The sequence below is a fragment of the Ips typographus genome, linkage group LG4 (assembly GCF_016097725.1).
Source record: "Ips typographus isolate SLU linkage group LG4, UJ_Ityp_2.0, whole genome shotgun sequence".
NCBI lineage: Eukaryota > Metazoa > Arthropoda > Insecta > Coleoptera > Curculionidae > Ips > Ips typographus.
The window spans coordinates 13,021,362-13,048,078 of NC_138425.1; the positions used below are offsets into that span (position 1 = coordinate 13,021,362).

Genomic DNA, 26,717 nt, shown 5'->3' on the forward strand with positions numbered 1-26,717 from the left:
GTCTTATTAACCCCACAATTAAGAGATTTACTTTTAATAAGCAGTTTTATTTACATATCTGAGGCCAATATCACCGAAGAGTATATAAAAGTACTTTTAAATATCCGATTTTTACTAAAGGTTTCTTAGTTTTTAAGTCTTTTTTAAAAAATTTGACAGCATTTTTCGTGGAATCTATGCTGTTCACTTTTCTGTAATAGCGAATCTAAAAAAATAAAATGAAAATTATTTGTATAGTGTCACATTTACGTGTGGGTATACTAATACCATTTGTTAATCTGGTACCGATGGAAATAACCTTCGCACAGTCTACTGAATTGAAAATAGCATCGTCGAAGGCTAAAGCAGCCATTCTACGAAACATTTTATCCACGTTTTTACCAGTTTTAGACGACACGCTCCAATATTCGGCATTTAACTTTTTGGCAATTTGATAGGCACTTTCTCTAATGTTTTGATAACGAATGTTACTCTGGAATAGTTGTAAATCTAGTTACTGAGTATTGTTGCTCACTGTAATTTACCAGTAAATCACGCTTAGCTCCTATCAAGAATATAAAAGGTTGGTGGCCGTGATTGGCTGCTAATGCTTCTTGAGTCCATTTTTGACAATTTAATAGACTATCAAAACGTGTTAGATCAAACACGATCAGTAAAACTAAAACATAATTTTTCATAAAGTTTCAGCAATAATAAGGCTTCATATACAAACCATTTGCGCCACGATAGTATGACTGAGCTATGCTCTTAAATCTTTCTTGACCTGCTGTATCCCATCTATAAAGATAAAACTATTAAGATAACATTCAAATCAAACTTTAAAATAAATATTACATTTGTAAAACAAAAGGTACTCCCAAAATGTAAAACCTTTCAACCTCAAAATCGACACCTATAGTCGTTTTGTAACTACTCTCAAAGTAATGTCGGCAATATCTGAAAGGAAAGAAATTATAGCTATTTATGTACCAAGGGCGTTAGAGAGAACATAATGTCCTGAAGGTAGAAGGTGCCAGAGAGTCTATGGCCCGAGGGATAGGCCTGATGGACATTATACTCTCCCTAACGCCTGGGGTGCATACAATGTTTTATGTTTCACCTAATTCAGCAATTATTTACTGTTTCTATTCTCTATGTTGTTCACTGTTTATTTTACCTGAATGGAAAAAGCTGGACGAAGTTACATAAATAGTCAAGAGCATTCTAAGGTAGCAAATACGTAGTTTTTATGACATGAAGGAATAATAAAAATATACCAGGTGTCCAAGAGCACCCTGGACATAGGAGATTAACATGGGAAAACGGTTTTGATTTTTTTGCGCCTGTACGGTTGATTTGATTGAAAAATCGTATTAATGAAAGTTGTAGTACCTATCACGGACTAGTTTTCTGTATTTTTTTCGGCTCTCTAATTTGAGCCCTTTCGTCGTAAAACACGAACAAAAATGCGAAAATTTAAACTTTTTACCTGCACTGTATAAGCGGTTGCCGAGCAACCGTACCCGCAACAATGACCTGTTTACCCGTTGCCCGACAACCGCCTATACAGTGCAGGCCAAAAGTTTAAATTTTCTCATTTTTGTTCGTGTTTTACGACGAAAGGGCTCAAATTAGAGAGCCGAAAAAAATACAGAAAACTAGTCAGTGATAGGTACTACAACTTTCATTATTACGATTTTTCAATCAAATCAACCGTACAGGCGCAAAAAAATCAAAACCGTTTTCCCATGTTAATCTCCTATGTCCAGGGTGCTCTTGGACACCTGGTATATATATAGGCCGGTTCAGAACGTCTTTCGACGTTGTCCGACACCTAATTTCCAGCCTCTTCGGTCTTCACAATCTTCAGGTGTTAGATTTCTCTCACTCATGCATTTATGCATGGTTTTCTGCCACTCCTGTTTTGGCCTTCCTCGTTTTCTTCTGCCTGTTGGTTGCCAATGAAGTACTCTTTTAGGCCATCGGGCATTTGACATTCTTTCCACGTGTCCGTACCACGTAAGTTGCTTGTTTTCGATATCCTGTGTTATTGCGTCTTCTATTCCCATCCGTTGTTTTATGATGTCGTTTCTTATTCTTTCTCTTCGTGAAATGCGCATCGATCTCCTAATTGCATCCATTTCAACTGCCTCAACTCTTTTCTTGTGTCTATCTGAAATTCTCCAGGTTTCTGATCCATATAGGAGGGTGCTTTTTACCATTGCCTCATAGATATTAAATTTCCGCTTCTTGGTTATTTCTTTGCTCCATATGATTCCATTCAGAGCTCCGATTACTTTTTTGGCTTTGACTATTCGCTTTCCGATTTCTTTTACATCTGTTCCTGTGTTGTCGAATGTAATGCCCAGATATTCATATTCCTGACACTGAAGGATTTCTTGGCCATTGTCCAGTTCCAAATTTCCGTCCTGAGTTCCCACACATAGATACTTTGTCTTGGCTATGTTGACTGTTAAGCCCCATTCTCTGTATTCCTCTATTAGCTTTCGCATCATGTACTGCACATCCTCTTTATCATTGGCTACTATGACTTGGTTGTCTGCGAACTGTAGGGTAAACAAGCAACCATCATCAATTTCTATTCCCATTCCCTGGACCTCTCTTTTCCAGTTTTTTAGTGCCATCGCTATGTATATTTTAAAAAGAGTGGGAGAGACACAGCATCCTTGACGCAATCCTTTATTCACCATAAGCTCTTCAGTGACACATTTGCCTACCCTAATTCTTGATTTTGATTCCCTATATAGTTCTTTAAGGGCTGTTACGTAGGTGTGATTAATGTTGGATTGCTCTAAGACCCTCCATAGTTTTGATACTGGGACTGTATCGTAGGCTTTTTAAAATAATAATAAAAATGCCATTGCTAATATAAAAAAAATATTATAAGCGGGTGTTATGATAACGCCCGTCGTTTCCAAGGTATTATGTATTCATATCGTATAGGTGAAACATAAAATTTCTAAAAGTTGTGTTAATTAACAAATTACCTGTTAATTAGACAAGTTTTGCCTACTGAAACGTCCCCTACCATAACCACTTTACTGCTTTTTAGCCAGCCCTCTGACAGTTTTTTTCGCTTCATATCCGTTAAACATGCGACTTTAGTTTTTTCCCTGAAATCTGCTTGCTGCTGGTTTGGGGTACATTCCAAAGAATAAGGGCGAGGAAATTTGTTTATAATTCTTTCGTCCAACACTATTTCGTTCATAGTTGATTATACGCGACCCAAAGTCACTGTAAAGTGTGGATATTTGTATACATACTTCGAAGCACCGAAGCGGAGCACACGCTGATGCATTTGTGTTTGTATTTTATTCGTGAAGTGATGGTGATTTACTTTAGTATTTTATAGTGATGGAGAATATTTTCTTTTTTTTTGAGTTTCGGCTGTAAATTCGTTAAAAGTTGAAACTCTCTGTAACTTTGTACAAAATTTTTAAACTTACTGTCCAATTGAACTCAGCATTTAAATTAAAATTATGTTAAAATAATTATATTTTTTCTTTTTTTTGCCTTGTACCAAAAAAAAAAACAAATCACACACAATTTGAGAACTTTAAAATTAGCGGCCTTTTGGGGACCAACATGGCGTCTTCCGGTTGTCAAACCTGTCACTTCAATTGTCAGTTTCTCAGCATTGTAAAGACATTTTGAGGTTAACTTTCTTTTAGTTATAATTCGGAAAGAAAATGGCACCTCCTAAACCAAAGTCCGGAGAAAAACCGAAAGAAAAACCCGGTAAGTAGGTGAAATGTACCATTTTTGCAACTACAGTGTGTTCATTTATTGGTTCTAAGTTTTCCTACATTAGTAATTCGCCGACAGTCCCATAATGGTCACCTAAAAACATGCTTGTATTCCAGGCTAGCAACCACATGGCAGAAGTTTACTTTTGTCTTTTTGCTGTTGTGTAAACTTTTGCACCATCTAACTTGCTTTAAATTTGCAAATATATTTACAATCCAACTATGGATGTAGTACTAAAATAGTGTTAATTACACTTTTAGCGGGTTCTTCATCTGGATCCAAAACACCTGCACCTCCCCCAAAAGCGGCGGCTAAGGTGGCCAGCACCAGTTCAGCCAAACCAGCTGAAAAAAAGCCAGCGGCTGCTAAGCCTGCAGCAGCAAAAGCGCCTGCAAAAGGTGCATCTAAAGCACCAGCTGCAGCCCCAAAAACGAAGGCCACTGCTGGTAAAGCAGCGGCCAAAGCTGCTAAGCCAGCTGCAAAGGCTACAGCTAAGGCTGGAGCCAAGAAACCAACTGTTAAAGTTGGTGCAAAAGGAAAAGTTCCACCCAAACCATTGCTGGCAAAGCCTAAACGCAATGTCCCTGTTAAGCAGCAAAAGGGGGTTGTAGGCAAAGCTGTTGCAACTGCTGGAGCTGTAGCAAAGGCTTTGCGCATCAAAAAGAAGGTGAGCTGATTTTCTTTTATATTTTTGTTTAATACTAAAACTTTGTTATTTTTAGATAATCAAAGGTCCTCATGGCACTCATGCTAGGAAAATCAGGACCTCAGTCCACTTCCACAGACCTAGAACTCTCAGGCCACCACGTCAGCCTAAATACCCAAGGAAGAGTGTCCCAACCAGGTCAGTAAAAAATATCCACTTTTAAACAATTAAACTCATTGTTATAACCTCATTAAGATCTCGCATGGATGCTTACAACATCATCAAATACCCATTGACTACTGAGGCTGCCATGAAGAAGATTGAAGACAATAACACTCTGGTGTTTTTGGTTCACACCAGGTCAAACAAACACCACATCAGAGCTGCAGTGAAAAAGTTGTATGACATCAATGTGGCTAAAGTGAACACTTTGATCAGGCCTGATGGTAAAAAGAAAGCCTATGTCAGACTGGCCAGAGATTATGACGCACTTGATGTAGCTAATAAGATTGGAATCATATAAGTTGTTTCCATTTTTTTTGTTTTAAGAAGTGAATAAAAAATGACCTCTAAAAGCTGGTTTTCTTTTACAATTTAAAAGTAATGAAAAACTGTAAAAATAACTGCATTTATTGAAAATATAATAACAATAAAACAATAAAATAACTAACAAAATCACCAGTTGAGGGCGTGACTTACAGAGTTTGCCAATGTATTGAAACACTTCCATTGAATAATAATTCAGTCACAAATTGGTATTTACAGGTTAAAATCTTCTAAGGTGTACTATCCTAAAAAATGAACACTTTATTTGTGTGGTTTTACAAAAGATCATCAAGTTGGCTCTAAGAAAACTGTAACTTTGTAAAAGTCAACTTGATGACTTTGTAATTGAGGTTTTATTGTACATTTTCTCTAACATCCCTGATCAAGCTGTAAAAATAAACAAAAGCTTGATAACAAACAAGATTTTTTAATTTTTGTGACTTTGTATACAGAGTGCTGATATTTTTGTAATATAAGATTGTGATGGCACTGACTTATGTGAGCCTAGAAGTTTGAGCATCAAACGTTTCACCACTCTGTACTGACAACTGAAAAATGACCAGTTTTGAGCAACATTCACAAACATTTAACAGTCCAAGCTTAATTAGTTTAATGTAGTGATGGGCGTAAATTTACTGTAATCAGTTATTTACCGGTAAGGTAAAGTAAAACTTTTACCAGTAAATTCCAATTTGACCAGTAAATTTATGGGTATACGATATATTTATTATTGTATAGTAGCGGCACTAAAGGACTGGGTGCATTTTTGCTCTTTAAATTTTTCGTAACTTTCACCGTTTTCGAGTTATTTAGCAAAAACTGGTGTAATGCAACCAATTTTCAAATTAGTTGAAATTTGAACACCCCGTAACACGGTTATTTTTGGGAGTTCAAAGAGGTTTAACCACTCAAATTAACTGTCTTGAGCTCCTCTTTTCAGTAGTGTTGAGCAAAAAATCCTATCTAAAAAATTTGCCTGTAGGATAACCAAAAACAGTTAATCATCATACTTTGTTGGATTAAGGAGTTGAAGTTCCAAATCCAAAATGTTCCTATTTTGGGTTTCTTGCAATTTTTTTGTAACTTTCACTGTTTTTGAGTTTTTTAGGAAAAACTGGTTTGGTGCAACAAATTTACAAATCAATGAAATTGTAATCTGAAATTTGAACAGGGTTAAGAACAATCAAGTTTTAAGCACATTTTTGGAATCCTCATTAAATTTCCTATCTAATGACCTGAAAAAACTCTCTTCCACTTCCAGAAACACAGTATTTGTAATTTACCAGTCAAATTTTCCTGGTAAAGTAAAATATTTACTTTACTGGTAATTTACCCATCACTAGTTTAATGCATGTTCAATTAAAAACCATAGCAGAGGCATATTGGAATACAATAAATAATTGATCAGTGGAAAAATACATTTCTTACCAAGTAAATTTGGCACAAGTTACTATAAACATTTTACTCTTAATAACTGTTTTAACTGAATCTTCAATAGACCTCCTTAGCAGTTTTTTTTGCAAAATGCAATTCTCAACAAAAAAAGCAAAAGCACCAATAATATAAACAGTTACTGGGCTTGCACTTTTTCATCAGGCTTGGGTATGTAAATGCTCTCAGTCCTTTGGTCTTGTTTGGCTGCTATCCTAGACACAGTCAATAAAAAGTCTGATAATCTGTTTAAATACACCAGAGCCTCCCTGTCCACTTTATCATCACGCACTAGAGGACAAACCACTCTCTCAGTTTTCCTACAAATTGATCTGGCCACATGAAGAGAAGCACTTGGTACTCCCCCACCCTAACCAATGCACAATTTAATTTTAGTGTTTTTGTAGTATTATACAATACTTACAGGAATAATGTATTGTTCTGGAGGTGGCAATTGTTTAGCATATTCAGATATCCAGTCCTCCAATTCTTTTGTATATACAGGGGGAATAGCTACTTTAGTACTTCTTGATATAGCAGTACTAATATCAATAATAACAGTTTGTATTCTCTTCAACTTGTCTGTGTAGTCATGTTCAGCTTCGTTTGCGTGCTCTCGCGCTAAACTGGAACATGCTTTTTCAAACTTAGTTTCAAAAAGTACTCACTGAAGTACCCAATATAACTTAACAGTTCCTCAGTTGCCCCAATGGCATTAAATGTAGAACTGTCTTTGGGTAAAATTTCTCCGGTAATAGTTTTTGAGTTGCCATTGTCTCCGTCTCTACTAAATATTTCCAAAATGGGAACTTTGCCCTCTTTTTCTTTACAGCTGGGACTTTGCTGATCTGCCCTATTAAACATCCCAAAATTCCCAAATAACAACCAAGTGTTTTTCCACAGATAGCAAATCCGGACTTACCCTTTTTTTACGCAGTATTGGCGTATTTGATTTAATTTTCTTGGATCCAGAAACCTTCTAGAAAACATTTTTATGGGTATTTAAAAAAAAAATAATTTCTTAACCTCAAATGACACTTTGACAAATATTTGTTACACTGTCAAAAACCACGTGATGAGCAATGTTTTATTTTTGACCAATCACAAGCACGCTGTCGGCTGAGGAGCTATTTTGCATCTTTATTGTAGTCACGATTGTGTATATTGAAAACAAGGACAACAACATATTGTTGGGCAATATTCAATTACTTGTGACGTATGATAACACTATACATACATAACCTCACTTTTTAATAGAATCAATTTATTACAAATAAAATCAATACTTATATTACTGATAACAGCTTTCACCATGGATAGTAAGTAAACACAACATATCCTACACACTGTCTTTAATTTGTTTAATTCACCTTTTACAGGACAACTTAAAATTGAGCTTGCTTTACTTGTTGTTGTATTAGTAATAGCCAGAATAACCTACCTGATACACAAAGTGACTACAGGTTTCAGTCAGTTTGCACCTAAAAGAACGAAACCATGCAAAACAGTAATATGCATAGGCTCTGGTGGTCATACAACAGAAATGTTACATCTAATCCAAAAGGTGAACTTTACAAACTACAATCCCAGGTATTACATTTTAGCTAGCTCAGACACCACAAGCTGGAACAAAGTGATAAGTTTTGAAGAAACTAAACAGTCTGTAATAAATAAGGATTTTTTTATTGTAAGTATACCAAGGAGTCGATCAGTGGGTCAGTCCTACATTACATCAGTATTTACAACATTGTTGTCATTCCTTTATGTCACTCCTATAATACTTAAATTACGTCCAGATCTTGTTTTGTGCAATGGACCTGGAACGTGTATACCTGTTTGTGTGTTAACCTTCTTACTGAAATGTTGTTTCATTTGTGAGACAAAAATTGTGTTTATAGAAAGCTTCTGTAGAACTCAAAGTTTCTCTTTAACTGGGAAAATTCTTACTTATTTAGCTGATAATTTTATTGTTCAGTGGCCTAGTCTTAAAACTAAACTAAAACGTGCTGAATATATTGGACAGTTGATGTAATATTGGTTGTTTTATTTATATTTGTTAGGTTGACAGTCAATTTGACACCATTTGGTTAATTTACAAAAAATAAGGCATGCAGCAAAAGTCCAAAAAAACCGAAAATTCTGCCCTTTTGGGTACGTCTATACCAGAGGAAGCCAAGGTTTCTGAGAGATTAAAAACTGGACCTACAGCTGCGCACACTACAGGTTTGTGATATGGTTAATTTTACAGCCCCCTGGGATCAATGTAGGATGAGATCAGCTAGTATAAGATTTGGTATTAAATTGTAAAATAAATTCGTAGAATTCCGAGGGGCTGTAGTTAAAGAAATACCTTGTGTAAGGCCCCTGTTAGAGCTTTTTAATCAAACCTTAACAGGAGCTAGAAAAAGGGAAGATGATTTAACTTTACGAGTCGATGTGGACGACGACCTCGATTATAAAGCCTCCATTGATATATCCAGAAGGACCGCCCCGAAAGACAATACGTACATTGATGGAAAAGTTACTGTAATTTCTAAAATGTATTCTTTCGTAAATTTTTGGAATAGTTCATTAATATTTTTTACACTACAGCGATGCTAAACGAGATGCGCTTTGTTGCAAATACAATGAAGAATTCGACTACATCGCTGTAGGATACGCAGATGGAGTGATTGTGATGTATCAAAGTTCTACGGGGGAACCTGTATTTACTTTGACCGATTCTGACGTGAAAGACAACAGAGCGCCAGTCACTTCGATAAAACATCGTCCAGTTTCCAAAGTCTATCCTATAACAAACTGTTATACAGGAACATGTGAGTAAGTCTAACGTCGTAACTAAATATGCAGTTCTATTTAGTAATTTACAGACGCTAATGGTTGCGTCAAATGTTGGAGTTACAACTTCAATAAATGTATTTACACCATAAGAGAGAAGCGCCAAACGTTTGGAATAGTGTACCATCCGAGGTTTCCCAAATTTGTGACCTTTGGTGATGACCTCAAGGTATACTTTTACGATGAAGAAACTAAAACGCAAGAAAGGGTTTTGACGTCAAGGTTGTGCTTGCATTCTTGTGCTTCTGGATTAGTCAACAATATGCACTTTTAGTGACAATCCAGAAACGCACGACGGTCACATGTCTAGGGTGTTTGCGGCCTGTTTTCATCCCAAGAATAATTACGAACTGTTAACTGGTGGATGGGATGATGTGGTTCAATTTTGGGATTTGAGACAACCCTACGCCACTAGACATATTTCTGGAGTTCACATGTGTGGTGAAGGAATTGATATTAATCAAAGAGGGACTGAAGTAATAATCCTTCATATTTTATTAACTAAGAACTATCTAAAATTACTGTAGGTTATGACATGTTCTTGGCAAAATGAAGAGCCATTGCAAATTTTCGATTATGGGAGTTGTAAGAGAATTAGTTGCTTGGAACCAGATATCTACAATGCTAAAGTATCTATTATTCACCTGTCATAACTGACTCAAATTTATTTTTCTTTCTCTAGTTGTATTGCGGTAAATATGCCACAAAAGATTTCCTAGTTTGCGCTGGTTCAGACCCCAATCTTTTGCGCGTTGTGGATTTGCAAACTACAGCGGTAACTTAATCAAGGATTTTTATCATTAAACAGAGTGACACACTTAATTTTAGACCTCTGCCCTGATAAATCAACTCCCTGGGGCTGTATACAGTTTAGATCTGGGTCCATCCAAACTCAAAAAAGAATCAAAATCAGAAAAGTTGAGTGTTAAAAACGACATTTCTACGGTTCCCAAGTTAGCCTTCGTATCAGGAAGAAGGCTGTATCAAGTGGATTTCGGTTAACTTTGATAATATATGTTGTTGCTAAAACGTAATTAAAACTCATTATTTTGAAACAATAATGTTGATCTTTAATTTATATTTCATGTTTGAAACAGTTCTCTCATGTTTTATAAGCGGTACATCGTAGAATAATTTACACCTATAGTACAAAAAAGTTTATAACTATCACATAAATACACACACAAAAGCAAAAAACGATAGCGCATGTGTTTTCACATTAGGAAAGTCTTACATCTAGTCGATAAAACTACGTGTTACGATGACAAAAAAAAAAAACACGTTTCTGGCAACCAAACAAATAAGCCTCAAGTCTTCGGTCAATAGAGTTTTTTTTGCGGAAAATATAGAAAGCTGCGTGTCTACTTTTATTATACAATAATATGTTTGACAGAGAAACTCACTACAATAGGACACAGAGAGCATCGTTATACTGGAATAACAAATATTTGCTAGGTAATGTGTGAGCCTAGAAGGTTTTATTGTCATTTAGAAACATAACTAGACACGAAGAGAATTTGCAGCATTTACGTAAATCCCAGCACAGTGGTGGATCAAAATTTTTGACGAATCACAAACTTGAAACAGTGTTTTAATTTACGCAAATACTGCACATGCGAACTTACCATCAACCCTTTACGACACTGTCGAATTTGTGCTTTGAGCAGAGTAAATATACTCCCAGAAAATAGAGAGTGCACTTCAATAATTATTACATCCTGTCACTCAAACGCACTTTGACTAGTTAATGCGCACACATAGTTTTAATATGTGGACAATATACCAAATCCAGCTAGAGTTTGTAACGTCCTTAAACACATCATCAAGTAATATTATTGTACTTTGTATTGTGATGCAAGAAATCAAAATTTTTGGTTGGTATTTACAATAAAATTCATACAATTTACATAATGTAAAAGCAACTTTCACCAAGCACTATAAAAGAAAAGAATACAACGAAAAAACCGTACTTATAATGTAAGTGCAGTCACAGCCATTTAGTTTTGTAGCAGCGGAAGGGTTACTCATTTGAAGACAATAAAAAACGGTATATTTAAGATAATAGTGAAAAGTTATTGAGGAAATTTTGATAGTTAAAGTTCGAGTAACCCTTTATTAGATAAAACACCTTCCTTTCTGTTGTGCTTCAATAGATAATCCCAAAACATACAATTAAAACACGTTTACAACAGGTAAAAACTCAATAAACCCTATAAAAAAATATACGAAACAAATTAGATGTAAAAGCTGGCTATAACAACACTAAATTCTGTGTGATGTTACATGGTATTGTAAACGGGATTGTTGTGTCTCGGCTTAATGTTGATCCTGGCCAGGGGATGAGTTTTGCCGAATTGTTGTTGTTTTTTTTTGGCCGCGGTGGCGATTACGGTAGCCGCAATTTGTTGAACTGCCGGTACTTTAGGTGGTCGTTTCAGTTGTTCATTTTCTTCAGGTTTGTTAATGTTGGAGATGAGCGGCGTTCCGCCCACCCTGGAATTGTTCTTGTCCACGGACACCTCAAAGCATGAATACCTTGAGTTATTTCTGTTGGGTTTCGGGTATTTTTGCCGCATTCTTACTACTTGTCCGTCTTCCTTCTTGGTTTCAAACACACTACGGATGTTGTCAAAGTTGAGATCATCCCCCACTTTAGGATTTTCTTTTGTCTGGTGCACGCACACCGGTGATGAAGGTAGACTGCGGTTTTTTGTTGTTTTCTGCGCGTTGTCGTGTAGTGGCTCTGGCACAGTTTGTTCTAAGCAGGTAATGCTCGATTTGGCTTCAAACTCCTTCTTGAGGTTTTGTACTTTACCCAAAGAGCTGGTTTCTAAGCCTTCTTCTGTCTTTTTGCTGTTCAATGTTTGACTTTCTTTTTGCCAGTTCTCCAAGCAACTTTTCTGACGTTTAACCGAGGTTTTTGTCTGTTCCGACACATTTGACGTAGATCGAGATAGAGCACATCCTTGCGTCACTAAATCTAAAGAGGAAGGTTCGGGCGCACTGAAAGACAACCTGGTGTTCTTCAAGGCGCCCGACTCCGAAACCGAGGGAATGTCAATTTTCTCCGATATGGCACTGTTTGTAGTAACTTCCGCGTTTGTGGTTTTCGTCCGGTCTATAAGGGTGTCGTTTATTGCCTCCGCAAAATTGAAAAGTAACGTTTCGGAACTGGGTGTCTTCGCCAATGAGGCGCAACTGCTAGTGGCGCTATCGCTGCTTAGCTGCCGCGTAGTGCTACTTTCTAGCCGTTGTTTGGTGCGCTTAACCGTTCCCGGGTGCCAAGGAAACTCATCTTTGTCGTAGGGAAAGATACAACTTGAGGTGTGTTGGAGATCTGAAGAACTGTGAAGAATTTTTTCACCTGTAATTTGAAAACAAGACATCCCTTAAAATCATCTTAATAAATGACGTTTGTACAAAGTTTTGATGCAATCTAGTGGTTTAGTGTCTCAAACAGACCCTTATGCACAAACAATTCTCAACTAAAACTTACCGTTTTCATTACTATAGTAGACAGACTTTTTCGGCCTCATATCGTACGAGCCAAAGGAACTATTGCGACTGGGCAGCATCTTTGTGTCACCGGATCCCCACGAACTATGCCTGGACAATTCGTTTTTATCGGTGAAACCCATCACGACCGCGCTATCGTAGGAACTCCACGAACTTTGTCTAGACGGACACTCCCTCGCTGACTTATCGTCTAAAGAACTGTCCGCGTGATTCACTTGAATCGTACTCCTGCGTTGCTGCTTCTTTTCTTCCTTGTCGAACACCCGATCGAGCTGATTTGAAAACGGATCACCGTGAGTCGCGGTTCGCGCTCGAGATTCAGGAACTTGACTAAAACTAGTTGAAGGAGATACAGCACTTTGAGTCACTATCACCGCGGATGAGGTCCACACCGGGGTCACCGCAAAACTATTTTCATCACAGACGACGCTACTTCTACTACTAATCTGGTCATCAATAGTTCTATTACTACTCTGGTTATTGGCTGGATCAATTGTGATTTCTGTTATTTCTCCTGGGTCCCAAGTTGCGGCCGTCATTACCGAATTACTTATGCTACAGGAACTGATTTCGGACGCGCTCAAGTCATCCACGGCCGGTTTATCGTCGGGACGCGCTGGTGTATCGTGGCCTGGCAAATGCACGATTTGGTTCGGCGAAACGCTGTACGATTCACCGTTATCACAGGGCATCAACACGTGACGGGCCAATGACGATTTACTGTCTTGTACGCTCTCTTTTGATGCGCTTTTCTGACTTAAGTCTTCTAGGCTTATAAAACCTGAAATGAAAAAGCTTCTTAAAGAAATTTGTTGTTGACCTGAGTATTGTTAGCAATCACAAACATACAGGGTGGTCCAGTTTTAAGTGTCAATAATTCATCATTCGATAGCCAATCAAAAAATAAGTTGACTTGCATTATGTCATTTTTCTGAAAAACGTTTCCTAAGGAACATACAGTCCTCCAAATTTCAATTTCAAAAATCGTTTTATAGTGTAAAACTGAACATTCAAGACTTGTGAGAGTCCAAATTTGTACTGAATAGTCTAAAAACTTGCTATTTATTACTAGGAATAGTCTTATAATTCGTTTTCTCAGACTGCCATCCTGGTCGAGTGTCCGAAACTGGATTTTAAGAACTAAAAACAGTCCAGAAATCAAGACAAAGATTGTATTGTGCATGAAACCCATTTTTTACTTCTAAAGATAATCTAAAAGTTGACTTTTAAAGCTAGAACTGACTTTACTAGGACTAAAGAGAGTCCAAAAGTCTATTTTCAAGTCTATAACAAGTCTAGAAGTAAATACAATTTTGGACTATTTCATTTCTAAAAATTAGTTCTTAAGACTAATATCGTAGCATTTGGTACCAAAATTGTTTACTTTTATTACTTTACTTTTTGACTTGAAGAAACTTGACTTTTGGAAATAGTCTTAAAAAGCACTAAAAACACAACAATTTATTGCACCTATAAGTTTAGAAAGTCAATTTAATAGTGAAGAAGCTTGAAATGACATTTTCAAGACTATGGACAGTGTACAAACCGGCTTTTAGGCCTGATAAGTCAAAAAATTCGTAAAGATAGGTCGTAAAACAATCTAGATTTTTAAGAATTAATTTTAACTCGAATTTTTAGCACTGAGGTGTCTAGAAGTCGATTTAATAGTGACAAAGCTTGGAATGCCATTTTAAGTCTGTGAAGAATGTGAGAATTGTTTTTTAAGTTTGCTGTGTTAATAACTTGGTGAAGATAGTCTTGAAACTCGATTTTCCAAGCTGAAAGCAATTTTGAAGCACTAATAATAGTCCAGAATCCTGAGAAAATGAAAAGCAAAGTAAAAAGCAAGAAAAGTTAGTTTTGAAGATAATTTTCATGCATCTAATATCAATTTCCTCTATCTAAGACACTGAAAATATTGAAATTTGTCTCAAAATTATGAAAATTTACTTCAAATGCAAATTTTAAGATTCTGATGTTACTTTTCATTAGTTCATAGTCAGTTTTTGTTGTTTAAGTCAATTTTTAAGGTTTAAATGTATGAATTTGTAGTCAAAAATTCTAGAAAAAGTAGTTTTTTTATGTCTACAAATCAATTTTCAATATTAAAGTGTCTCGATTTGCATGAAAACTGGTTACAAACTCAATTTTTAAGTTTCTGAAATCAATTTTTATTTTTTCTAAGTCAATTCTCAAAACTAAAGTCTTTCAGTTCGTCTGGAAACTATGATAACTGGCTAGAATGAATTTTTTAAGCTACTTAAGTGAATTTTCCGTTTTCGGTCTTTGAACGTAATAACTGAATTATCTCGTAAACGAAGTTTTTAATCAGAATTTTATGAGAGGTAATTTCTTTTTCATCGTGAACAGTGAAATTTAAAAAAACTGTAATTTTTGAAAAATGAGAGACGTAGAAGAAAAGGCAAAAACATTAAAACCATCTTCCTGTATCTACGGTACTGGAGAATTTTGGCAAACGTCATTCATAATGAGTACTAATTTCATAAGTGCTTGTTCTAAATTTGATCAAAATTGCTCCAACGGTTTGACAGTTATGTTTGACAGAAATTTGAAGGAATATATTTTACTTAGAAAGCATTTTTCAGGAAAATGACATAATGCATGTCAACTTTTGGCTATGGATTGGTGAATTATTGACATTTAAAACTGGACCACCCTGTATAGGTGGAGCTGCTTTGTGACCGACTGTTTTTCTATGCAACTTTTATAGAAAATTAAACTTTTTCCCCTCATTTGAGAGATAAAAATATCACTTTTACTCCGCAGAAAGTAAAAAGTTTTGCCTCTCCAAAGCGAACATTTTCATGGGCATAGGTGACAGCTCCCGGAGAGATTGTAGCATGACAACTTGCCTAAATAGGTGCATTTCAATTTCTAATACTATAAACCCATAGAAAGCATAAGTGAATTTCAACAGATTGACAAAAATGACGATTTTGAATGGTTTGATATAATAATCTAAATTCAGAAATTAGTTACGGCAAGTAGAAGTTACCTTCCGGTATATTTTGGTTTTGAATGGCTTGATTCACATCCTCTTTAGCATCTTTCTAATCAACAATTTAGCAAATTGACGTTAAAAGGATCAAGTAGGTTATTCATATCTTTTTTTAGCTAGTAAACAAATAACAAAGTCAAACTCTAATAAAACTGTTATACTGGTCACGGCATTAAACGATTCATGAAAATACAATGTTTTAGCTGTTAAGTGGAAAACCGCCACGTTGATGACGAAATTTTCCCACAATGCACCTAAATTCATCCCTCCAATACCCATGAAAATAAGCGCCCAAGGAAGTAAAAGTGAAATAAATGCCGTGTCTCTGACACTTTTGTGACAAATTGGACCAACATATCCTTGGAAACAACACCTGCTTTTTCATCCGGGTACTATTATTAAGATCGCATGTTGCGCTCTCTTGTATATATCGCAAAAAACTATTCCTCTATACTTTTCAAAGGAAAACTCACCTGGAGATGATTTGACAGCTTCTTTCAGCTCTCTGGTGGTTAAATTGTCCGGCGACCAAGATTTAGGTCGCGCCCCCAAATGGCGCAAGTCTTGTCCCGACAAAGTGGATTGTAAATCGTAGGACCTGGACAGGGGTTGTGCCGTTTTTGCTGGTTTGCCATCAGTAGGCGTTTTCTCCGGTTTGTCATTGTTAGTGGGTGATTTTAGGTTAGTTTCAGACTTTGATCTCTGCAATTTCTCTTTGTTCTTCATTGCGTCTAGGATACCTTTAATACAAACGTTGTGTTAGATTGGTACGTGTTTCAGAGGCAATAAACAAACCTTGATATGTCTCCAGTTGACTTAAGAAATTAGTGTTAGGTTTGATGCAGCTGCGTTTGTGTCTGACATGCAGTAATGCTTTGTTGAAGTCCCAGTTGTAGGCCTTCATGGCGTAAGCTATCACTACGCTAGCCGATCGACTTATACCCATTTTGCAATGAACTAAAACCTAAACAGAACAATAATTTTAAAAAAAGTGTATTAGTGAACAAAACGGTAACTCACTTTTGAGCCTTCGTTTTTTGCTTTTGTGATGTATTTGAACGTGTCATCCCAATGCTTGAGCAAGTCAGTTTTTTCGTCGTCGTAGACGCGCACGTTCAAGTAATCGAACGTCCCGGGGAAAAAATTATCTATTTCCCTGGTGACATTCAAAATGTGGCCAACCCTAAAGAACAAACATTAAACCATCAACTAAACCGTGAAGTAATATAAAACATACCCATTCTTTCGTAATTCATCGTAGTTGCTGGCGTTCCATTCCGAGCCCAAATAAACGTGGTCAAATATCTCGGTGGGGGCATCCATCTGACCCAAGATGACCAGCATTTCTTGATCGATGAAACTCTTAAACTCCCCTAGGTCCATGTCCAGCTCTTCCTCAAGCCTTGATCGTATAAATTTTGACGTTACTTCGTCTAGATCGACGGACATCATTATTTCTTTGAGAGTGGACCTTATCACCTGTATTAAGTTCACATTACAATACTGAACGTAAACGAAGATTGAAAATCATACCTTTTCAGTTTCCTCTCTTTGGATGGGCCTGGCCCTGACCGAATTTGGAGACGGCGGCCTCCTGGACTCCAAACAGTCCATGGCGTGCCATTCATTGAGGCAGGACCGGTCCGAGGCAATTCTAGACTCGTAGTGTTCCACCCAACTGTGGGTGCCGCCGCCCTGATAGTAGTTCCCTTCTCGAGCTTTGGCGCTTACTTTGTGTAAAGTTTGAAGGGCTGACCTGGAACGTAAAAAGTCAACGCTTGTATAATCGCACACGCGGAAACAGATATAACTTATTTGTAGATAAGCGGCAAAGTACAGTTGTTTGCATAAAAATAAATTGCATGTCGCAATACAATGATTGACCGTTTTCATCTTTACGTAGGTAGTTTTGGATTTATCGCTATCCTGTGTTGACGTGCAATTAATAATTGTTGCTTTTTAGAACCGTAAAATCTGTTTCCTAATTCTGTCATTGCTATTTTTATTGCGAATAATCTAGCAGCTTGTTTCCAGCTTTATTTGCATTTTATCATATACCCGGTAAACAAGCAAACATCCGGAAGTTAACGAGCTGCAAATTGTCCGGCAACTAGGCTGCAGTAGGTAGTTTGATTAACGAGGAACGAGTAAATTTACTGGTCATATTTTCAGTGGTTAGTTCCTAGTTTTCCCTTTTGCATCAATCGTCTTTAAGCAAAAAAGGTGTAGGTCACGATTTAGAACGGTTTTGCCATCCGTGTCTAATTGCCCTCCTATCCGTAATTCTATTGAACTTATATTGACATCGTCGATTTATGTAGCCATTGTAGTCGGCCTTAAAGTTTTTTCTTCACGCGCTCATTCACCTTCAAACCCAGTGAGAGGAACCTATCTGACGTAATAGTATGGTTAAAGCGCTTCAATGCAGCATTCTCGTTATTTCTAAAAGTTTAAATGTTTGTAAAAGAAAAGTACCAAAAGGACGTCAGAAATTCAAGTCAAAATGTATTAAAAATAAGATTTCATTTTAAAGCATTCTCTTTCGTTTGTTAAACAATTCCATGCCAATGCCACCGACTTAATACCTGGTTAATTATTAAATAGCCTCTAATTTATCTGCATATCATTCATCGCCGTAACTCACACGTTTAGGTGCTTCAATAAACTCAAAAAGCCAAAACGATTAAAATGTTTACAATCTGACCTGGCAATCTGAGAAATGATCATCGCGCCCGTTTGCCCGATTTAGTTTTAGCAGTGGGTGGGCCTCGTTTTGCCTCGGATTACAGCGAAATCTAATTTACTTTTCCTAAATTAGGACTTTGAGTGACAACAACATTCACAAAGGTCTTAAAAAAATGGTAATTACGACCGGATGATTTCCTCTTGTTTATTTCAGGAACCAACGAGAAAACACCGTTTGTTTCATTTTGTGAAACTCATGCAATCACTTTTGCATGTACTAAAAGACTTTATGATTTAAAATTTTGTAAAGCAGAGAAAAGTCTGATGATTTTGGTACGAACCTATCATCAAACCAAATCATAGAGGCAGTCCTCTCAAAATGTCTTCTTCCTTCGTACACCACCATTATTGTAGCACCGATGAATGGACTAGTCACTGGCAATATCGGATCATTCAACAACAGTCCAAACACAGTTAGACTCGTACACGACGAACGAGACCGACGTCAATCATCCGAACAAGGCGATACCTTCAAAACGCCAACACTCTGTATAATTCGTATTGGTGATTGACCATTTATAGCGGTGGGGCACGGGGGCTCTCTCGAACGTATTAGGAAAGGCCGGGCGTTGAATGATGCTGGAAAAAACGTTTGTGACGAGCGGAAAAAAGAACGCGATAGCGGTGTAACTAGTGGGTTTTTGCGAATTGGTACAGGGTTAACTTCCAAAAATGTTGGACACTGATATGACCCACAAGTTACACCAAAGGCACTCGAACGACAGGATACCTCCTCCGGAAGCAACAGCAACCACGACCACTCTCGAGTAAATCACTCAGTCAAAACCAGCTACAGCACTATCTGTAACGATCAGACCGAACACTAAAACCTTCAACACTGAACCGAATCTCAATTCCTATTATGCTAGTCGACAATCGCATAGCAGAAAAGAGACAGCAGGGGTGTCATAGAAAAATGCGCGTGCACGCTTCTATATCGTTCGCGATTTTCTGAAAGACTGGACGAGACGAGATTTAATGAAAACTCGCCACCGCCAAGAAGGAATCGACCATGAAAATGACTGCCCACGACCAGAAGGACCATATTTGGATAAGGCGGTCGGTATGGCTATGCAGAATAGAACGATACAATTCGACATTAGTGCAATGTTTACGCGGGTATGGCATTTTTAATAGGAACATTTCGTTTTAGGGAGTCGACAACCTCAAAAGACTTCTTTCTACAAACGATGCACGAACGATGTCACTGTTTGTAGAATGACGATCAGTAGACATTCAACTAATTAGCCAGCTATTTGTGATTTGTACCAGGTTAGGAAGAATCAACTTGAAATACAAAAATTGTGTAAATCACAGCACTCTGTTGTTGAACCAATCACAAACTGGACAACTCCTTCACCAAAATATGCATATTTTTTCTTCTGGAAGAATTAAGAAGCTCACTAATCATCGACGGATAAAAAGTAGAATTGGAACTAAAAGCACGCTATAAAAAATCGTTGAAAAGCGAATCAAAACCAATGACTTACGTTTTAAGCGTCAAATCCTGTGTCATTATTAAATCACTATTAATTGCCAACGGATCAGCGGTTTTTACTTCTCGCCCATAAATACTGGTTTAATGCTATGCCCAAATGAAAGTTGGTGAAAACCTAAACGGGTAATTGCTATATTTTAAATTGAACAGAAAAAAATCATTAAAACCGCAACTAAATAAGTGTTTTCAGCTGCAAAGACCCCCAGAGATTTATGGGGACGGGAAAAAACGACGGTGAATCAAACGTTTTCATTCCACGGTTCTGGGTCGCCCGATTTGAGCCATTAAGCTTATTTATGAGTAAAAGTTTCGATAATGACTGGGGAGGATCGAGTTTAACTTGTGGCACCAGGTCCTGCTAATTTATCTAATGGTGTTTATGGTGAATGGAAGAAGGTTGTTCCTATCTAATAGAATTAACAGAAATGGCAAAAACCGCCACATACACTAGGTATGGAAATTTCAAAATTACATTACATAGGCAATCAGTGATAAGAAACTATGAGAAGTCAATAAGAGAGGGGATGTGACGTAATTGGACAGTTAGTATGGTTCATTTATTTTCCCGTGGCGGTTATGTCATCATTTGCCTTTCTTGTCTATTACATGCGTTCCGAGCGCGATAGAATTTTGACGTCATCTAGTCAGTTTTGAAAATGCCACCTTCTTAATACACTTTACAACTATCAAGGGGCCCAGTGAAACATTCTGAAGGAACTAGAGTTTGTGGAACAGAAAAGGATGCCTTTTCTAATAGAAAACACTGTCACAATGAAACAGCCCATATATTTAGAGCTCGAATCAGCTAAGAAAAGGCCACAGGCGTCATCAAACGATGATGTCACGATCTCTGTACGTCTCGCTTTAAATATTGCTGCTCTCGTTACTTTCCAAGTTGTTGCAGCCAGTCAGTGGCGTGCTATTATTTTATCAGTAAAATGAAACATTTTTGTCGTTTTTAATAAAGAAAATAAAAGACAACAAGTTTTTCAAAGGAATGGAAACTCCTTCTGCTTCTTTCTTCATAAATTGTAAGACGTTACTGACGATTTCACGGCCTTGGCTGTATATGATTCTCTTCCTTTCTTTCCAACCTTTTTGAAAGACATTTTGACAAAATAACGTTTTTTATTCATAACACTATGTGAACTTCAACTGCGACCATCAACAATACAACCAAAACACCAGACTAAAACGGAACCTAACCTAACCCCCTAAGTCTCCCTGTCCGCCACTACATTTTTTTAAACTTGGCAACACCGTTTAGAGTGCCGGCTAGTAAAAGCATATAAAAAGGTCCAAATGTCCCTGGCCGCTGCCGCATCTGTTTTAATTGTGTCCAAGTAAAAACCGTACTACGTTGCCAAGTGGCTTTTTGACCGCTTAACAATATATTTTCGGGAATATTTTAATAGGACGCCTCTGATTATATCTAATGCGACGGCAACTGTAGAAGGAGAAAGAAATAGTTTTAAAAACTGCGTCATTGATGATGCGGTGGCCTTTTCTCATCTGATTCGAGCTCTACTTACTCCCAAGAAGAGTTTTTACAAGAACACTACAAAAACCAAGTTTATTCAAGCCAGTGGTTCTCAAAGAAACATGGATATAGAGTAAAGGTGTATTTAGCAGAAGCTGACAAGGTGATTTACCTAATACTATAAAAAGGACTCTGAGAGGTATTAATGAGCTGCTAATACTAAATAGCTTATGTTTCAGGTACCTTTATTTGCGTAATCTGAAGTTTGCTTATCATGCTTTGAAAGGGTCCAAATTTAAAAAGTCCCATTATCAATTGCTCTAAAAGACTGAACAAAAGGTGTTTGAAGCTATGGTTATAATGGTGTTGTCAAAATCCATATGCAGAGTGTTGAAAAAACAAATTTCTGATAAGTTTCAGGTAATATTAGAAAGATACAAGTTACTTGATACATAAATTTGATCAAATTACCATTATTTTGCAGAATTAGTTCTTATAAATTTTGCCATATCTTCTCTGACTATAAGGCTAGAAACAGATGGTGCTACTGTTAAATACTTTAACATCAGATAGTAGGTTAAATTACTATTTTAATTGTATTATTTACACATTATGAAATATACAAATAAAATATTTAAAAAGTACACTCAAGTTTCTTTTTTATCTAAGAAGTCTAGTTTTCTTCATAAACAATCATAAAATTAGATAATTTCTTTAACTGAGGTACCTACTTGCTCTTACAATAAATTGAACTGAAATTGAAAAAACATGTTAAATAAATCACACAAAAAGACCAAATTGATATATGTATTTAATGCTGGGTAAATTTACAAAAGGAAATAAATAAGCAATCTATATCACAAAACCAAGAAGCAAGTTCTTAAAACACCAACAATTCTGTTATAAGCTAAAACACTGCTTTAGGATTTAATAGTTCCCAGGATACACACATTGCCTTTCCTTTCTTGTAAATTTTATGGAATAATTCTTGAAACGTTGGTATTCGGCTGTTAATGACTCGTTTGAATGCACCTATCTGTGATGTTCTTTACAGATAATTTAAATTGAATGTTGTTGTTGTTCTCAAGCCAAAGTTTGATTGGAACTTTCCGCCTTTGTTTACCACCAAATATTGCAAGTTTTCCAGTTTGGTGAAGAAAAATCTTAAATTCTACGAAGGTCTCGCAATAACAACACTAATTAATAAACTTAAACAACCCTAAATTAAGTTTTTATTTCTTCTGTTTGTAGTTTTTGATGTTTTTCAACTTTTTAAAATTCCTAACCTCAAAATGTTTAGCCGACTGTCAGTTGGGACTATGCTCTATGTTGCCACATCTTCCAAGAGCAGATGTGAACCTGGTGTATTGTCGGTTGCAGTAATAAACGGACCGATGAATTATACAGATTTCGAAAAAAAAGCATTTATTGCATGCAAAACATGTGAGATTCTTAGAATGTTTTTTTTCAAAACATTCTAAGAATCTCATGTGTTAGTTTTCTCATTTTCATTTATAATTGCTTAATGAAAGATACATATTGTGAGGTTTAAAGGAGGAATTTGTCAATACGGCAACGTCCAAACAGGTGATTAAAAAGATGGATAGCCTAGCTTGTAATAAACGACGTGCGTAAATTTCAATATGGCGGAGCACTTGATGACGTAACCGCCACGGGAAAAAAAATGAACCATACATGATATCAATTAGTTTTTCTGATAAGTGATCATGTGACCAACTCTCTTTTCTTCCTATTATTGGTTCTAAATAATTCTAGATCGGTTTAAAATATGTCGATTCGGTGGCTGATCAACCAAAACAACAAAAACGTCGATATAAAATTATTACTTATGCAGTTTTAGTGAAAGTGTTTTTGAAATAAGGTGATAAAACGACAGATATTATCGCGGATAAGGAAGTCTGCTCTTTTCTATTAGCTGAAACACATAAGAAATGTGTTAAATAGAAATTGTTATCGACTGAGGAACTAAAGAAAATTGCAAATTTAGTACTCAATGAGGTCGGCCGGTTGTTTATGGAAAAGTCTACGATAAACTCGATCTGGTTGAACTACTGTCCGTTTTTGGGCATGTCGCAGAGAGAGAGTGATGAACTACGTACTAATTGGTTTGACAGAGAAAAACGTCACTAATATGTGTGTAGATTATAAACAATTGGACAAAAGAGCCCTAACTTTTTTCTTATCCATGATCATATCTCATAGCTTCATGAATAATTCATTAGTTTCGTTGAACAAGATCGATTAGATTATAGGGTGAGCCAAAAACGAGGATCGTTAACTAATTAAGCGACACCCAAAGTGAATAGAGTGGCGTTAATGGGAAAACGCACCGTTCTAAAGCCGTATAAGGAGCACAGTGAGCGGGTAGTACTAAGTTGAGGCAGTACGCCCATCCGTTAGTACCAGGCCCACCGTCATTGACCACCGCCAAGATATCCGGCCCATGAATTATTAAACACTCGGTCGATCAACTAAGTAATAAGCCTAATTCGGACGAAGAAGGCTGCCATCTCCGTAAATGCAGACGGCGTGTAGCCGCATAAGGTCGAGAAAGAGAATCTATTACGGATCGAAGTCGGTGAAATATGCCACCAAAGTAGAAATGAGTTGAAATAGATACAGAGAATATTAATTTTAGTATTGCTAGATTGTGCAAGAAACTCTAATTATTATTAATTAGAACCGGGTCCTAATAATTGTTGAAAGCAACGAGTAGGACTTTCAATGTGACAGAAGAACCTGACAATGGTAGGTCACATTCTGCATACTTTTTTTTGATAACAAACGCAGTATTATTGTAATCACTTTATTTACTATTAAACTACACCTCAACAGTCAAGTATCATCACTCATCAATGCGCCAAACTGCAAAAATTAGCAATATACAAAGTCAATTACATAAACGCTACTTGAAATCAAATAATATTGGCATCGTTATTTGATATCTGTATGGAGAGACCTTGAAAACCTAGAATTAACTGGTATGATCTACACGACAAACATTTCGCTTTCCGCGAAAATAATAAAGCATTTCTCGTTATCCGCTACGAAATATTTTTACGCCCCTTCTGATAATTTCGAATTGAAAAAAACTCATCTAACCGTTGCAAAGCCTAATTTCTTGAGGCATTAGCCGATACACGGGTTCCTTATCGGGACATGTTAAATAATAATATTACCCATGCTTCCTGCAAGTAATTACTTGGCAGAATTTCCATTTCAGCACGGTTTCATAACCCACTATTGTTCAGATCCTGCCCGGGTATACCTTAAAAGATATTTCCTTGTACGTCAGAAATTTAAAGCCGATTGTGTTTCAACAAAGGCTTGAATATCCTTGAGAATTTGGCGAAGCACGTTATTAAATTATCTAACACCGCATCGTTTTATTAAAACTAAAAATAATTAATAACGCTGTCATTAGTCCAAAATCGATATTTTTATTTTTGACTTGGCTGGATGATGATGTTCCTTCGATAAAGTTCAGATAGTCGCTTAAAGGTTAATGTGTTTTCGGACGATAATGTTATTTGAATCTGGCAGGTGCAGCCAGAGAGAAAATTACCGTTTTTTTTCGTAGTTTTCCGGCTAATGTTGGTCTAACCCATATTGCTACAAGCTAGTGTAATCGGTTACAAACAGGTTAAGGCACGATCGGAAAATAAAATTGATCGGAGAATAAGACGACGATCTGGATAATAGTACGCTTTTCCCAGCGTTGGCACATATTCCTGTACAATATAAAATTTATTACATTTTATTTTAAGCACCGCGTATTTTTTACTTTGTTTATATGCTAGTTGTATGTTTACACCTCTGCAACAAATTGGTTTATTAATTACTATTTTAGGTTATCTTCTGATCTGAAAAAAACGATAATTTTCTTTAAACAATAAGTGTTTAACGGTCAGTTTTATAGGTCTAGTTTAACTCCCCAAAACTAACGTTGACATCACAGAAGTAAACTTAAGGTATAAAGTTGGAGTTAGATTTTGGTTTGGGTATACGGATGATAAGTGTGCTTGGTCAAGAAATGACTTTTTTTAACCAATCACAAACTACGTATTGTGTTGAGATTTATGCAGATGACACATGTAGACCCAGCTTTATGCAATTCACGCAAATGCTGCACAATGTTGATTCAATCAACCACTAACAGCATTGTGAAACAAGCATGTTTGACAAACATTTTGCATTATTGATGCAAGTTCATGTCTATAATAATAAAATAAATAGCAAACAATGTTTGGAAAACCATGGGAGATGGAACATCGTGTGCGCTTTTTATTGCCATTAATAAATTTAAGCGACCTACTCGGTCCATTGCGCGTTTCCACTTTGAAATGCCATCACATAAAAGGCGATGGTAAAGAGTGAGAGGGAAAGCGTAGGACGGTCTGTCTAAAAAAAGCGTCGGCGAGGCGTCGAGACGCGGGGCGTCACCATTTATGGACGGCCTGTAATGTCGAGGTCCAGCCAGAAAACGAACCAAAAATTGCATTTAAACTCGCGAAACGATAAATTGTGGTTCGGAACCAACTAATGACGGTAAACAGACCTCGTAGATATGTTTGCGAAGCTGGTCATTAATTCATTAGCCATATGGCGCAAATAAAACCGCGTTCTTACAGTTGCATAAGTGGCCTGCTGGAAATTCGCGTTTTGATGAATATTGACCCTGTCTTAAAACAATACATTTCTTATTAAATTAACCAGCCAGTCTAAAACACATACACTTATCTGTATGACTCTCACTATGGAGCTTAACTACTTAATCACGACTATTATAATAATTATTATAAAGCAAAATATGAAATCACTTACCACATCGCTTGAACGGATACTGGCTTAAAAATATGGTGACTATCACAGATACTGACGCTGAAGCCCCTGCAAATAAAGAACCTGTGTTAGTCAAGTGGCTAAAAATGGTCATCAAATTGTAATTAAGCGGGAAAAACTTTTGCTAATGCGAAGTTTTTAAATTCCGACCGAGATAACCAACCCCAGAGAGCGCATTCCTGTTTAATGAACTCGTTACATGGCAATAGTCTTAACTAACACCTGTAAGGGTGCGGTTAAATTGTATCGACGACAAAGTAAAGGCATGGTGAACCCAAAACTATGTAACACATATTCACCAATGAAACAAATTAATTAGGAAGTCATTAGATAAAATGTGTAACCACCCTAAAATTTTTTTTTCTTACAACAACCCTAGTCATTACTA

The 26,717-nt window shown here is 36.6% G+C and overlaps 6 protein-coding genes across 16 annotated transcripts in view; 3 read left to right on the forward strand and 3 right to left on the reverse strand.

The window, feature by feature from the left end:
* Nucleotides 1–26: 26 nt before the first annotated feature.
* Nucleotides 27–3,594, reverse strand: RabX5 (RAS oncogene family member RabX5). Of its 2 annotated transcripts, XM_081977281.1 has the most exons (7): nucleotides 3,447–3,594; nucleotides 2,988–3,387; nucleotides 835–936; nucleotides 713–777; nucleotides 525–658; nucleotides 268–472; nucleotides 27–205 (listed from the first exon to the last, which is right to left on the reverse strand). In XM_081977281.1, exons 2-7 carry the CDS (start codon nucleotides 3,206–3,208, stop codon nucleotides 144–146), a joined length of 789 nt encoding a protein of 262 aa, XP_081833407.1. In that variant the 5' UTR covers nucleotides 3,209–3,387; nucleotides 3,447–3,594; the 3' UTR covers nucleotides 27–143. The 2 variants fall into 2 exon arrangements, with proteins under 2 accessions (XP_081833407.1, XP_081833406.1); XM_081977280.1 differs by lacking the exon at nucleotides 3,447–3,594 and having other exon boundaries at nucleotides 2,988–3,437.
* On the forward strand, nucleotides 3,585–4,968 carry RpL23A (ribosomal protein L23A). The gene is made up of 4 exons (XM_081977277.1): nucleotides 3,585–3,738; nucleotides 4,008–4,414; nucleotides 4,470–4,591; nucleotides 4,649–4,968. Exons 1-4 carry the CDS (start codon nucleotides 3,690–3,692, stop codon nucleotides 4,914–4,916), a joined length of 846 nt encoding a protein of 281 aa, XP_081833403.1. The 5' UTR covers nucleotides 3,585–3,689; the 3' UTR covers nucleotides 4,917–4,968.
* Nucleotides 4,969–5,007: 39 nt separating this feature from the next.
* LOC145727604 (corrinoid adenosyltransferase MMAB-like) lies at nucleotides 5,008–7,446 on the reverse strand. 3 transcript variants are annotated; one of them, XR_014177894.1, is made up of 5 exons: nucleotides 7,293–7,446; nucleotides 7,047–7,223; nucleotides 6,795–6,996; nucleotides 6,368–6,740; nucleotides 5,008–5,184 (listed from the first exon to the last, which is right to left on the reverse strand). XR_014177894.1 is itself a non-coding variant. In XM_081977287.1 (5 exons), the coding sequence occupies exons 1-5, from the start codon at nucleotides 7,358–7,360 to the stop codon at nucleotides 5,170–5,172; spliced, it is 678 nt and encodes a 225-aa protein (XP_081833413.1). In that variant the 5' UTR covers nucleotides 7,361–7,446; the 3' UTR covers nucleotides 5,008–5,169. The 3 variants fall into 3 exon arrangements, 2 of the variants coding, with proteins under 2 accessions (XP_081833413.1, XP_081833412.1); XM_081977287.1 differs by having other exon boundaries at nucleotides 6,525–6,740; XM_081977286.1 differs by having other exon boundaries at nucleotides 6,514–6,740.
* Nucleotides 7,447–7,540: 94 nt separating this feature from the next.
* On the forward strand, nucleotides 7,541–8,404 carry LOC145727605 (UDP-N-acetylglucosamine transferase subunit ALG14-like). Its single transcript, XM_081977288.1, has 2 exons — nucleotides 7,541–7,689; nucleotides 7,750–8,404. The coding sequence occupies exons 1-2, from the start codon at nucleotides 7,683–7,685 to the stop codon at nucleotides 8,400–8,402; spliced, it is 660 nt and encodes a 219-aa protein (XP_081833414.1). The 5' UTR covers nucleotides 7,541–7,682; the 3' UTR covers nucleotides 8,403–8,404.
* Nucleotides 8,398–10,269, forward strand: LOC145727580 (uncharacterized). 2 transcript variants are annotated; one of them, XM_081977255.1, is made up of 8 exons: nucleotides 8,398–8,593; nucleotides 8,691–8,910; nucleotides 8,963–9,186; nucleotides 9,241–9,430; nucleotides 9,483–9,684; nucleotides 9,736–9,837; nucleotides 9,891–9,983; nucleotides 10,037–10,269. In XM_081977255.1, exons 1-8 carry the CDS (start codon nucleotides 8,479–8,481, stop codon nucleotides 10,208–10,210), a joined length of 1,320 nt encoding a protein of 439 aa, XP_081833381.1. In that variant the 5' UTR covers nucleotides 8,398–8,478; the 3' UTR covers nucleotides 10,211–10,269. The 2 variants fall into 2 exon arrangements, with proteins under 2 accessions (XP_081833381.1, XP_081833382.1); XM_081977256.1 differs by having other exon boundaries at nucleotides 8,408–8,593; nucleotides 8,766–8,910.
* ssh (Protein phosphatase Slingshot) overlaps nucleotides 10,253–26,717 on the reverse strand; it is a 60,303-nt gene continuing 43,838 nt past the window's right edge. For 5 of the 7 annotated variants that reach the window (XM_081977202.1, XM_081977200.1, XM_081977201.1 and 2 more), the window contains 8 exons: nucleotides 26,312–26,377; nucleotides 17,277–17,499; nucleotides 16,981–17,222; nucleotides 16,764–16,926; nucleotides 16,539–16,707; nucleotides 16,217–16,483; nucleotides 12,705–13,505; nucleotides 10,253–12,572 (listed from right to left, as the gene is read on the reverse strand). In XM_081977202.1, the coding sequence (XP_081833328.1) occupies nucleotides 11,488–12,572; nucleotides 12,705–13,505; nucleotides 16,217–16,483; nucleotides 16,539–16,707; nucleotides 16,764–16,926; nucleotides 16,981–17,222; nucleotides 17,277–17,499; nucleotides 26,312–26,377 (3,016 nt within the window). In that variant the 3' untranslated portion in view covers nucleotides 10,253–11,487. Of the gene's footprint in view, nucleotides 12,573–12,704; nucleotides 13,506–16,216; nucleotides 16,484–16,538; nucleotides 16,708–16,763; nucleotides 16,927–16,980; nucleotides 17,223–17,276; nucleotides 17,500–18,769; nucleotides 19,444–26,311; nucleotides 26,378–26,717 lie in introns of those variants that run through there. The other 2 variants (XM_081977206.1, XM_081977207.1) reach the window with 2 other exon arrangements.